Consider the following 13,314-nt stretch of genomic DNA (forward strand, 5'->3'; position numbering starts at 1 on the left):
CTATGACAGTGAACTGAATATCTTTTGGTTTTGCAGGGCTTGGATCCATTTTCTGAAGACATAAAGTCCTGTCTATACTGTTTCCTGTTCTCTCATAGTGATTATCATGGTTTCTAAAAGCCTCGTTACCACATTGGACAGTGTTAAAGTCCTGTGAGAATCCATATCAGAGTAGCCTGATAAACAATCATTATTTATCCTGAACGAACAAAGCTCAAACCTTGGATTTGGGGTCATGGTTCGGTATGATTTCGGTACAGCAAAGAAATAAAAAAAAAAATCAGAAAAGTATAAATGAACATTTTGGTCTTTTTTATTTTTTAAAAATGTAAACATCCAGCAATGGCTCATTGGACGTAACTATTACTGGAACAGTTTAGTTGTGCTGCAGTGCAAAAGGAAAACAGTCTTTTCTGTTTCCTTCAGTCAGGACACCTGCTGACAGCTGCTTTATGCTGATTTATGGTATAACTGTATATAAAGTAGTTTAAACTAGCTCCACCTCCAGCAGCTACAACAGTAACATGCTGCTCTAACACTGATGCTTCACTATTAATAATCTAATGATGTCATATATAATAATATATCAGTCAGAGGGACCAAACCACTACTTTTACTGCAATACTTTAACTACGTTTTACTCTCAGGACTGGTTCTTATGACATTGACCACGTCTGGAATCAGATGTTTTTATTGTTGTTTTGAACGGCTTTATTAAAGGCAGAGTGAAAAGCCGACCGTCACAGAGGGTGGAGGGGGATGGGGAGACATGGTATCGTTTCACTACGGAGATAATGGAGCATATTTTAATAATAGTGTTGCACTCTCTCGTTTGTCATTCTGTCAGCAGTGACACTACAGGGTAATCAGGCTATCTTGGCTAAGCTGGCTAGCAGACGCTATTTTATTTCCCCAGCTGCATTCTGCGAAGACCCACCCCTACTCTGCCTCTGATTGGCTCTGACCCTGATATTTTTACCCTAACAATCTCACCCCTCATGCCTGAACATAACCAATCAGAGACAGAATAGGACGAGTCTTTAGTTTTGTTTTGCCACATCATCGCAGCAGCATAGTAACTTCCACATTCCTACCACCAAAATCTTTTTTTAGTCGACATGGAGGGTTTGTTAGCAGTTGCTTGAAGCGGTTAGCTTAATGTTTGTCATGTTGATAGAGGAAATATGTTGATTTTTGGAGTAATTTCTGTAAGTCCCATCAGGTACAACAACTGTGTCAAACTCAAGTTGCACAAACTCTGGTTGGTTGTTTCTCCAGTGGGGGGAAATGGCTGTCAATGAGCACGATACCAGACATACAGTATTAAAAATAAATAGATAAATAATTGTACATGGTAATGCAGAAACCAGACCATCATCAATGTAGTTAGTTTTCCAAATAAACTGTGGGAAACAATGCAACTAATAATTATTGTCATTATCAATCATTTGATAATGAGGACTAGACTTGCATTTAAGTTTATACAATATCAAAACATTGCAGATCACAAGTTCCCATGACTTCAAATAGCTTTTTTTGTCCAACAAACATCCTAAAACACCAAATTTACAATGATATTAAACATTTAAGAATCTGGGAATGCTCCGTCTATAACTTGCTAAGTAATGACTTTATTAAGCTGAGACTTTATTATCCAGGCTGCTGCTGTTTCTACTGTATTTCATGCAGATTGCAGGAACAGAAATACTCCAACATCCAGCAGTTGAAAGTGCTTTGCCCAGATAGTTAATGATTGAAGGTGGTTGATGTTGGCAGCTGTGTAAACCGTGTAGCTGTTTTAAAGTTGTAAAAACACAAGTACAGGACGACACCTTTTGATATGTGATTATCTCAGCTGATATGATCTAAGAAACATTAACCCAAATATATTTTTATTTGTAAAAAAAAGAAAAAGAAAAGAAGCTGTGAAATGAAAATTAGTTAATAACAGGAACAATCAGCATGTTGTTTTTGTTGTTTCTTTTCACAGTTGTTGTTCAGTTATAACGGAATTAATTAGGCCAATTAATTTACATTTTCTTTTGGCTGGTTTTTCAGAACAAACCACTGCACACACAAGGGCAGCTTGTGTTTCTGCTCCGTTGTTCAACAGTTTTTCTTTTTGTAAATTTCCACCAGGAGCATGATGGGAAATAATATCAAAATGAATCTAGTTTTAGTCTTACAAATAGTGACCCTACAAGATCCCAAGTCTGTGACTAAAAACTCAGTGACTTCTGACACATTGTCTTTAGATGTGAGAGGGTGTCAAACCTTAGTCTTTTCAAAGTCTTTTCAAAGTCTTTTCAAAGTCTTTTCAAAGTCTTTTCAAAGTCTTTTCAAAGTCTTTTCAAAGTCTTCTAGTGTATGGTCGGCATGAGTTGAGGACATTGAGACTTACTGTATAATGAAACACTTTCTCTCCTGATGAAGAGCTCCAGCTGTTTTGAGAAGCCACAGCGGCAGCCTCTCATCCACACAATCATCAGACACAGTAGTTAAACCTGCCATGAAGTTTGATTATCATGTTATCTGGTTTAACGGTTTGAACAGTGAACGGTACTATTACAGTTAAAGTCTGTTGGCTTTTATTAGCTGGTGCGAGTAGACTGTTATGCAAAAACTTTCCTGTGAAGCTGAACAATTAGAGCAAGACATTTGCACAATAGTTAGAGGTTCAACACCTGCTGGAATCACTAACAGCAATATATATGAAATCATGGTACTTTGGATAAAAGCATTTACCAAATTGTGTGATTTTTTTGGTGAAACAAAAACCCTCACAGTCATAAGTCCATTTCCTCTACTTGGGTTGTGTTTACTCTTCAGCCAAAACCTATTTTTTCCGTTGCATCTCATTCTGAAATGTTATTTTTTGATCAATATATATAGCTACAAATGCTTGAGCTGGTTGGTTGTGTAAATGTTCAGATGCACTTGACCGTCTCTGAACTCTCAAGGACATGTTTCTGGTGCAGAAATGATTAATTGATTAATGGAGTAGTTGATCAATAACGTATAATGTAACTGACAATTTTTATAATTGACTTATCATACAAGTCATTTATGAAGAAAAAAATGCAGAGCTGCTCAAGTGTGAGCATTCGCTGCCTTTCTTTGTTTTTTTAAATTCAATATCTTTGTTTTTTGACTGTTGTAGTTGACTTGTGTTGGACATTTTTCACTATTATTTGATGTTTTGTCAATTTAATAGCAAAAAACAAACAAACAGATGAATTGATAATGGAAATGAAAACACATTTAGCTAAAAAGACATTTAATTTTATAAAAATCTGAATGCTTGTACTCTGATATGTTTAAATGAAACAAATGCTGGATGTTGCTTTGTTAGCCAAACGGCTAGCTAGCTTTTTGCTACGGGTCCATTAAATGTTCAAGTGAATTTTTGAAATTCCTGCAAGATAAATTGGGAATCAGTTTGTGTTTTCAGCAGTAGCTTTATGCAGATATATTCAAGAGGATGAAATCAATAGAGCACCAGTAACTCAGATACATTACAGCATTTAAGAAAGACGTTTCTTCTACGATGGAAGAAGCAAAAGCAGGTAGAACGACGTCATGGTGTATCTGAATGAGCTGCTTCTACAAACGTTTATCTAAATTATATATGTCAACTTTTCCATCTCAGCCAAAGATAAACATTTTTTGCAATATTTCAGTTTGAATTTTTTGGCATTTCCACTCAGGTGTTTTAAGCATAAATTGAAAATGTGCATAAAAACAGTCTAATGGAAACATATTAACTGACTACTGCTAAACCACTGCGTCGCCTGTTTTCCAGTTTCCGTCTGAACTTTAAGTTCTTTATGAGCCGGAGGTAAAAACATGCGGCTTCTCCTCACAGCTCCTTCTGTACTCCAGTTCAAGAAATGTCTGGTTGTTGAAACAGTTAAAGTATTTAAAAAGCCTAACAATGTCTCTACTGTAGTATCATAATGTATCTGTTAGTGTCTGTACAGGGAAACATTTATGTAGGTCAGTAGTGACGGATATTTATGTGGTTTGCATTTTCTCTTTTTAACTCTGAATGTTTTGCCGTCTGATGTGTTGTTGTTGTTGACCTTTAATGTCAGATTTGGTTTCTTTTCTTGTCACCAGAGGTTTGCCAGACTGACTCATCTCATTACTATTTTTTTTTCTAATCAGACACTGACCACCTAACTGTGCTCAAAATGTACTGAAACCAGTTGGCAAGCTAAAATAGACGCCGTGTTCTGTCTCTGCGTCTGTCTGGCTTCACGCTGTCTGTCTGTCGGTGTCTCTCAGCCAAGTTTTGTTGTAGGAAATTAACATTTTTTTTGTTTGTTTTTAGGATCATTTTTTAGCACTTTCAAGGCTGTTTAATTAAAACTCTGACTTGCGGTAGTTCTGAATCACTAAGGGCTTGCACTTTTCAGTTCTGTGTCAGGAAAATAATTGTTATGGAGATTTTTTTAATGATACATTGTCCTTCAAAATTCTCATTTTAACTTTATCAGCGGGGTTGTAAACTCAGGTTGTGCAGCCAGACTTTACTCAATCCCATAAAACTTTATTTTAAATTACAGTGAACATCCAAATTTCAGCCAGAAATCATTTCAATAACGTTCAGAAACCTTGATTGTGTTTCAACAGGAGGAAGCAGGGACTAAATTAAGTTCTTCTGTCATAGTCTTTGGTTCCAAAAAAAAGTCCTTGTTCTGACATTAAAACATTGTGATTTTAACTTTTACGTCGTCGTCCTCCGAGTCTATTAAGGTACACAGATGAAGAGAGTAAACGGCTATCAAGAGAACTAACGAGTGAACTTGAGCTTAATGACTGAAGAGACTGTAATGACTGTTTCATTACAGTCTCCAGTGTTCTACAGCAGAAATAAATAACCATAAAACTCCAGCAGATTGATGCCACTTTGGAGATGGTTGTTCAAGTTTTGAGTCTCGTTTTCCACCAATGCACAAAAGGGACTTTTAGTTCCTATAGTTTAGTTGCTGTGGCGCCATTGTTCCTGAAATTACTTGGTTGATAATGGGCTACAAGATACTAAATACGGCTGAATTTGGAAATATGTGTGCACAAAACATTGAATATTTCCATTTGATGGAATAGTTGAGGTATAAACTCGGCATTTTACACATAGTAATCAGTTTACCCGCCACGTCTTCTATGTCTTCTGTGGCTTTTAGGAGCTTTAGATTTGACAAAATGACCCCTGACTTCCACATTTTTAATGAAAAAGACTGCATTATAAACATAGGTTGTAGAGTCTAAAGGCCATTTATCATACATGGAGGGTCCAGTGAAGAGATGTTATTTAGCTGCATGATGGGAAATGTTTTTGGAGCTTGATTCAGGACATCGTAGCCTGTGCTGCTTCAGTTTTGACCAATCTTTTATTTAACCTCTCTCTTTTGAGTCCCCTACTTTCATGGAAGTGCAGCACTAAAAAAAAAAAACAGTGGCGTATCCCTTTAATCACTCAGCTGGTGGTTGTGAAAGGTGATGTTACTGACAGTAATATTGGCCTGCAGTCGCTATCGATGACACGTTAAACACTGACAGACGGAGGATCAGGAAAAATAGAAATATGAAAGTGGAAGGAAGCCTGTTCAGATTCCACGGAGGCACGGCGTCTGATGCAGCAGCCCGTTGGGAAGTTGTAACCAGACAGTGCTGTGTCAGCAGGTTGCCGTGACAACGCCATCATCCCAATAACATTTCATTGTGTCTCCCCCTTTTCATCCCGGCGCAGTCCGGCCCGGCCCTGGCTCGGCTCGGCCTCAGCTGTCTGACTGCGTCTCTGTTTGTCTCCTCCCTCAGCGTTGACTTCTGCTGTCGTGGGATCGGACCTAAAGGAAAAACGCAGCTGCAGTTTCGCAGTAAAAAGCCGTACGACACAAATAAACCCATCCATCAACCGGCAAAGACCTGATGAAATGTGAAATAAAACTTGGCAACTTACAATCCTGATTTATGCTTTTGATTTATGCTAAATTGATTAAGAGTTTTGCTTGTTGATTGAGGTTCACGTCTTTCTGAGGCTCTCGAAAACCTTTCAATAAAACAACATTAATTTAAAAATTACATTTCACATTTATTAACAGTGTTTCGCCAACAGCTGCTCTCACAGCGCTTTTTCTCTAATTTACAGCTGCCATCAATCTCTTTTACAGCCGTGTGATGTGTGTCGCCCGCCCAGCTGGTCCAGATTCATGTAATCAGGGTTGTAGAGAGCCAGACGCAACTTAGTGAAGCAATAACACCTGAGAGGACTCTCTTTGCTCTTATTATGTGTGTAATGGTGACGCAACACCTTGGCAGCAGGAACCTGCCCCTGCTGAGGGTATTATGACAAATTAGGGTATTATTACAAGTTAATCGACAGTCACCAACATGAGTATGTATGAGAAGGTTGCCTCTCAGTTGTGTGTACAGATTGAAAGAAGAAATAGTTAAATGAAAGATAGATAATTAGCTACCTGCTCACCACAAAAAGTCAGTTAAACATGAATCACAACATGTTTCAAACCACACTGTGTAACTTCAGCAAACTGGATGACAGTAATGCAGGAATCAAAATACATTTATGTCTTTTGAAATGGTCGCTATGTCTGATTAGGTGATTATGGCTCTTCTATGATTTGGCCAAGAGACTTCTGGGATCAGGAATGTCAACAATCACAATGCCTGAAGTGTCTCATAATACATTGTAGACGTTGTAGAACCAGGTAAAGAAATTCAGAAATGCTTGTCTTTCCATCTTTATGAGGCTTTCTAGACACAGAACAGTTGTTGTCTTACATTATGATTCATTGTCGGGCTGCAACTAACAGTTATTTTCATCACCAATAATTCTCAACTAATCGATCAGTAATTTTGTCTTTTAAAATGTCAGAAAATAGTGAAAAAAAGTGAACTAATCAGAAACTTTTTCTCATTTTAAGACATGCTTGTGGCCTGGCTCTTTTTTATGGCGAATTGGTCCAAAATGAAATATCTCAACAACTACTGCGTGGATTGTCATGAAATGTGGTAGAAATTCAGTGTCCACAGAGTAAATTTGGTGCCACCAACATGTTAACAATAGGTGTGTTTCCATCCACCTGTTTTTATTCCCCTGAAATGTTGCTAAAAGCAAAATGCAGCAAAGTGCAAAGGAAGAAGTTTCACTGTTAAGTTCATATCTGAGATATTGGAGTTTGATAGTAAACAGTATGAGTCTATCTCTACATGTTCCTATTAGTGGAGGTTGATCAAGAAGTTTATTCTGCTGCCACAGTTACTAACATCCACTTAAAGCGATCTCAGGACAGAAATAAGTAGCTTTCTTTCAATTTTAATTTCTGCATGATATACTATCCGTACAAGTTTCTGGGAAAAGGAGCCTAACATCGGAGGATCAGACTGTAACAGGCCTCAGGCTGTGGATCGGTGGCTTTACTGCATAAAGATGTGAAGGAATCAGAGGTCGTGGCCTGCTTTCAGTGAACTGGCTGAAACACAGAGCGGTGACAGACGGGAACGACGAGGCTGGAAACCAGTTTGCTTTAAAAAGTTTTCCCTCCATCAGCACAAACACTGCAGCCTCAACACAAGCTCTCTCTCTCTCTATCCCTGTCCATTTCTTTTATTCCTCGTTTTCTCGTTCTGCCCTAAATCTTTCCTTTTCTCTTTCTCTCAGCAATTTTTACCTCTTTCTCTTGTTCTTTTTATTGTCCGTCAGTCTCTTTCTGGGTACGCTTTCAAAAAAAAAGTGGAAAAACTAAAAATGTGTAGAAGCTGAAATATTGCCTAAAGCTTTTACACTTGGCCAAGGTGCAAAAGTGGGCATATTGGAAAAAGAGGAGACATGATAAAGACTGATGTAAAGATATTTTTTAACACTCTTTGACGTTGTTGGTACCTGCTTCAGCTGCTTCTAGAGGAATAAAATGCTGAGATGTATCAGTGATACTGAGGCTCAATTAATTATGTAAACTTTTCACATTCTCTTGAATATGTTCACATAAAGGAAGCTGATGGAAACTCTTGCTTAGTCACATTTTACTATGTCAAAATTTCAGATATTTGCCTGAAACTAGACTTTTTATCCAATATATAGATATGATTTTCTACAAAAGCTTTATTTTATTTAACAAAATAACCCAAATTCCAAATGTTGAATGTTGTCTTAACACAAGCAGCCCTAAAAGAACATTTCCTAAATAAAATACAGTGAAATTGGCAGCATTTGGTGCCAAATTTCAGTACTTTTCGATACTCGGTGCTGCAGACACATTTTGGTCGGTTCCAACAAAGTATTAAACTTCAACACGCAGGCCAAGTCTTGGATGAAAAGCTGCAAAGAAGCGCCATCATGTGTCAGAGTTACTGGTCCTTGATTACTGCTGTAGTCATCTAAAGGTTTTTTTAGATCAACACTTCTCTCGCTATTTTCTTCCGTCTTGCACTTTAAGCCATCTCTCCTCGTCTTTCTCCATCTCCGTGTGTTTTTTTTAGTTTCTTTCTTTTCTCTCACTTTCTCTGTCTGGCTCCTGAAATTCCAGTCCGGCCCGCCTTACCAACAGCAGCCTGGTCGTCTTTTATCCCCCCAGCTGATGGTCTGCATCATGTTGCGTAACACGGCAGCCTGCCAACCGAGGGTTTTCCCCTCTTCTCCAGCTAGATAAGGGATTATCCACGAAGCCGCTGGGCCCCCTTGGAAAGCCGAAGCTCTCAATCCCATCTCTATGCTTTATCATCCCGGGCTCTGGCCATCCCCATCCGATGATGTAATAGAGGAATGGAAAGGGATGAGATGGAGACTCAGAAAATATGTGTCTGTAAAGATGTGCAGCAGATGAGTAACTGCAGGGTTCAAACTGCTGCTGGCATTTCTGGAATATCTTGGAGAAAGGGGTGCTGAAAATATTAGCATAGTTTTCATGCATTAGGGGATGGCAATATGGACAAAATCTTACATCACATATATGTATTTTTCTGTGCAATTATTGCTGGATCTATAACACAATTGACAGAAAATTGACAAAAACATCTCTGATTGTTTGTCAGTTATTGAGCATAAATGGCAATCATTCACTGTTTTCAGCATCTCATATGTAATGATTTCCTACTTTTCTCAGTTTAATATCATTATAAAAGTCCTTTCTTCGAATTTTAAACTGTTTGTTGGACAAAACAATTTGAAGACGTCACTTTAGAAAATATTAATGGGAATTTTTCTCTATTTTCTAACGTTTTATACTCTATAATGAACAATCAGTTTGTTGTAAAATAATCAATAGATTATTTAGTAATAAAGAGAATTATTGAAGCTCTAATCATGTCATCAATAGATTATGTAATATGATAATTTTTGGGGAAATTATTGAAGAAGTGACCTTGTCTAAATGAATAATTTCAAACAAATTCTAAATAAAAACTGATTGATCAGGCAAAAAAAGAGACAGTTTTGTCTGATAACAGTGGAACATATTCTAATTATTTTATGTGTGATTGTTGCCTACATTTGCTCTATTATGTTGCTCTATTAGATGACACTCCCTTGACTTGTGTTAAACAGTATATAATATATAAATATAAATATATAAAGAAACATTTTACATAAACAACAGATTATTAGATTTTAATTTAGTCCCCACAGTCAGCAATGATAGTTGTTGTTACATCACTAGCAAGTTGTCTTTTTATTTTGAAGGAACAGCATTGGTAATTAAAAATTCTACATAAAGTGTCTTTTAAACTACTACTGACATGAACCCAGAGCTCCCAGTAAGTTCCCAGGACTCTGACAGTTAGATAACATTCGGTCTGGTCCAGTGCCTGGCCCAGCCTGGATTTTTTAAGTCACGCCACTGGATTTTTGTGTTTTGCTTTCAACTCCAGCCAAGGAATTTAATATATTAATACCCTCTAATTGGAGAAATCTTATTCTCAGCCTCAAGCAGGCCCCTTATTTCACAGTCATATGATCTGCACACATGACCCACACACACGGCCTTTTGTACCCCGCTCTTAATGCTAGATTAGTTTGATTTGAAGTGTTACATAAGGGTTAAAGTTAAGCAAATGTCACTGAGTTTGCATACTTGAATAACTTTGACACAGAAGTTGACATACAGTGGTTTTTGTCAGACAAATGTTGCTAAAATCATGTGCATAAGATCAGGCGAGTCCAGGGAAGTGATCCGGATAGCACAGGAGGCTTAAAATGTGGAGTAGCAGTGTTTTTCTTTTCAGTCTGTGGAGGAAAAAGGCAGGACAATATAAAAACACTGATTTATGGTGGAAAACGTAACAGTCTATTTTAACTCTGGAAATGGCTTATTATCTGTAATGTAAAGTAATCAAGTGGTGAAATAGAGTGAGTTAAGATGGTCTTTTATTAGACTTTATTACATTAAAGTTTCAATTTATGATAAGATCTGTATTGTTTTTGTTGTATTTTCCGTCTTATTCTATTTATTGAATTATTAGTTTCAAGCCGATGTCTCTACTTGACTCTTATCATTGTATACGTGGCATGTTGTTGTTGTTGTTGTTGTTGTGGAATATTTTCATGTTAACATTGAAAGAAATCACTCTGTAATGAGAAAGCGTCCCTCGCGGTGCAGAAATGACCGAAATATCACCCACGTCTGCAGCTCTACAGAGCTTTTTAGCTCGTAGGTTTGGTTTTACAGTTAATTTACTGTATGGTTCGGTGTCGGCACGCTCGACAGCTCCGTTTCCAGCAGCAGCAGCTTTATTAAACCTACATTATACTTCCTGACCAGCTCCAAACAGCAGTCAGACAAAGTTAGAGACTAGCTGCTGAAGAAACTGGAACATTTAGATGCTAACGTGACAGATATTCTTCTCAAGAGTTGGTGGAGACCAAAGCAGAGCTACAAGTAGAGTGAATGTGACTTAACATCCACCAGGTGGACATAAACACTATTCAAGTGGCTTGATAACGTTGCTGTTTGGCTGCTGGATGTGGAAGAAGGCAATTATTTAACTGTATGCACTTATACGACAGTAATATGTGGGTGCTGTGTGTCTCAGTTTGTTTTGATCTTTTTATGCCCCTTGGTGGCCAAATATGGATTATTGCAACTTTAAAATGAGTCCTATTCTTTTCTCTTCTCCTCAGCCATCATGTACGTGATGGGAGCACTGGGCCCGGCGGCTGGTTACCTGCTGGGAGGAGTCCTAATCGGTTTCTACGTGGACCCCAAGACCGTTGTCAACATCGACCAGAGCGACCCCCGCTTCATCGGCAACTGGTGAGACCAATCAGGGTCCTGATAGAAATGTACGATACGTGTGTTGAAGATAGTCTGGGGTGTTGTTTAAAAGTAGTCTTCATCAGTGCACCTGTATTTCACTACTAAAACTAAAACAATACATTTTTCAGTACCTTAGTTTGAAGAATATAAACATGTAACTTTTAAAAACACATCAGTGTGCCACACCGTTGCTCTGACATGTTCCTTTATTATCATGAACACACACTGTAGTTTAACTCAATCCCACAATCTTCCAAATATGGAAATAGTCCCCCATAAAAGCACTATTCCCTCCTGTTTCAGTAACATTTGTTGAAAACTACAGTGGTCAGTTGGTTTAGGTAAATACTGAGCCTTTCTGAAAGATTAAACTATACATTTGTGTGGCATTTTTTAAAGATTTACGTCTTCAGTAGGAAACAATCAGCTTGGGGTTGAGGGCCACAGACAGGATAGTTATTTAAGTTAGAAAAGTGCACAAATTAAGATAAAGATTTTATTTTATTTTTTAAAACAATGAATAAACAAGCCAAGTGTTTGATGCCGTCCTTTGAAATTTGACACTTTTCAGTACTTGATATGACTTATGCACACACATTTTGGTTGGTACTCACAAATTAGTGAGGTTTGTTAACCAGCTTTATTGGAAGAGGTGCTGAACTTTTGATTTTTAGAGGATTCATTTGCTCTGTGATAAATTTCCACGATATTATGCCTTAGCCCCAGTTGTGGCAGATGGTAATATAACATGAGACATTCATGTCCCCCACATTAAGTAATGGGGCTCTCTAATATAAGATGAGAATAGTCTTTGCTCTTCTCATTTCTGAGCTAAAACTGCGATTTGTTTTGTAGAAGCTGGTTTCACAGTGTAATAAAAGTGAATAAAGACAAGATAAGGAAAAAGAAACCACATTTGAAGAATCAATGAGCAAATATAGCATCACTTTGAGGACATAAGATGCATGTTTGGACTTCGGGTCACATTTTTGTACACATCTGATATCCATCTGAAGATCTGTTGGCGTGTGTGAGAAGCAGTTAGTCATCAACTTACAGCTCCCAGTGATGATCTTCTAAATGACAGCACAACCAGTGACTCACTAGCTCACAGCCACTGGCTTCCTGCATGAATTAAAGGTGATGATAGCAGGACGAGGACAGATGAGTGTACCAGTGAAGCCAGACTACAGGTTTTCTTTATTTATTTATGTGCACAATAATGAGACAGGGATATAAAATGATACCAAGTCCAGACTGACAGTCTCTGATAGCATCAAGCGAGTTTCTCATCCCCGACTGGCTCACCTGAATTCACCTCTCTTTGATGAAAACTTAATCACGTTCCTGTATTTTAAATATTTAATTTTAAACCTCCTCGTCTGTCTAGGTGGAGCGGGTTCCTGCTGTGTGCCGTGGCCATGCTGCTGGTCATCTTCCCCATGTTCACCTTCCCCAAGAAGCTGCCGCCCCGACACAAGAAGAAGAAGAGGAGGAAAAAGCTGAGCCTGGACGACCTCTCCAGCGACGACGACGTCCTCAAGGAGAAGAGCAACAACAACAAGAGCCAGGCGGTCACCTCGTCCATGGGCTTCGGCAAGGACATCAAAGGTATCAGACGGGGTTACTGTAAAGTTCTGGGGCTGCTGATGTCACTGATGATGTCAACTCTAAACTGAAGGTTTCCTGGAGTTGTAGCTCTGTGCTCTCATTGGATTGGGTAGAAGAATTTTTTACATTTGGTTTCTTATTTGGGTAATCAATACAATTTGAGCAGTTTGATCACAAACTGTAAACAGAGTATGAGAGCGATGCTGCAGTTTGCACTCTAATAGTGTCAGTTTATCAGCAGTTGATAGTTATTAATGGTTTTTAAAAAAGGAAAAATAACAAAACTTTCCAAAAATACCTCCCGTCACCACAGAAACAAGAAAGTGTTGGATGCAAAAAAGAGCAATAAATATAGATCAAAATATCTGTACTCTTATTTTTTAATTTTCTTTTAGCATTTTACCAAATTTATCATCTATTATCTAATTATTTA

General features: G+C 38.0%; 1 protein-coding gene across 2 annotated transcripts in view; it reads left to right on the forward strand.

The window, feature by feature from the left end:
- LOC137194632 (solute carrier organic anion transporter family member 5A1-like) overlaps nt 1-13,314 on the forward strand; it is a 51,277-nt gene that overhangs the window by 14,232 nt on the left and 23,731 nt on the right. For both annotated transcript variants that reach the window (XM_067606730.1, XM_067606731.1), the window contains exons 3-4: nt 11,135-11,267; nt 12,661-12,881. In XM_067606730.1, the coding sequence (XP_067462831.1) occupies nt 11,135-11,267; nt 12,661-12,881 (354 nt within the window). The remainder of the gene's footprint in view (nt 1-11,134; nt 11,268-12,660; nt 12,882-13,314) is intronic.

Source organism: Thunnus thynnus, chromosome 12, assembly GCF_963924715.1.
Source record: "Thunnus thynnus chromosome 12, fThuThy2.1, whole genome shotgun sequence".
NCBI lineage: Eukaryota > Metazoa > Chordata > Actinopteri > Scombriformes > Scombridae > Thunnus > Thunnus thynnus.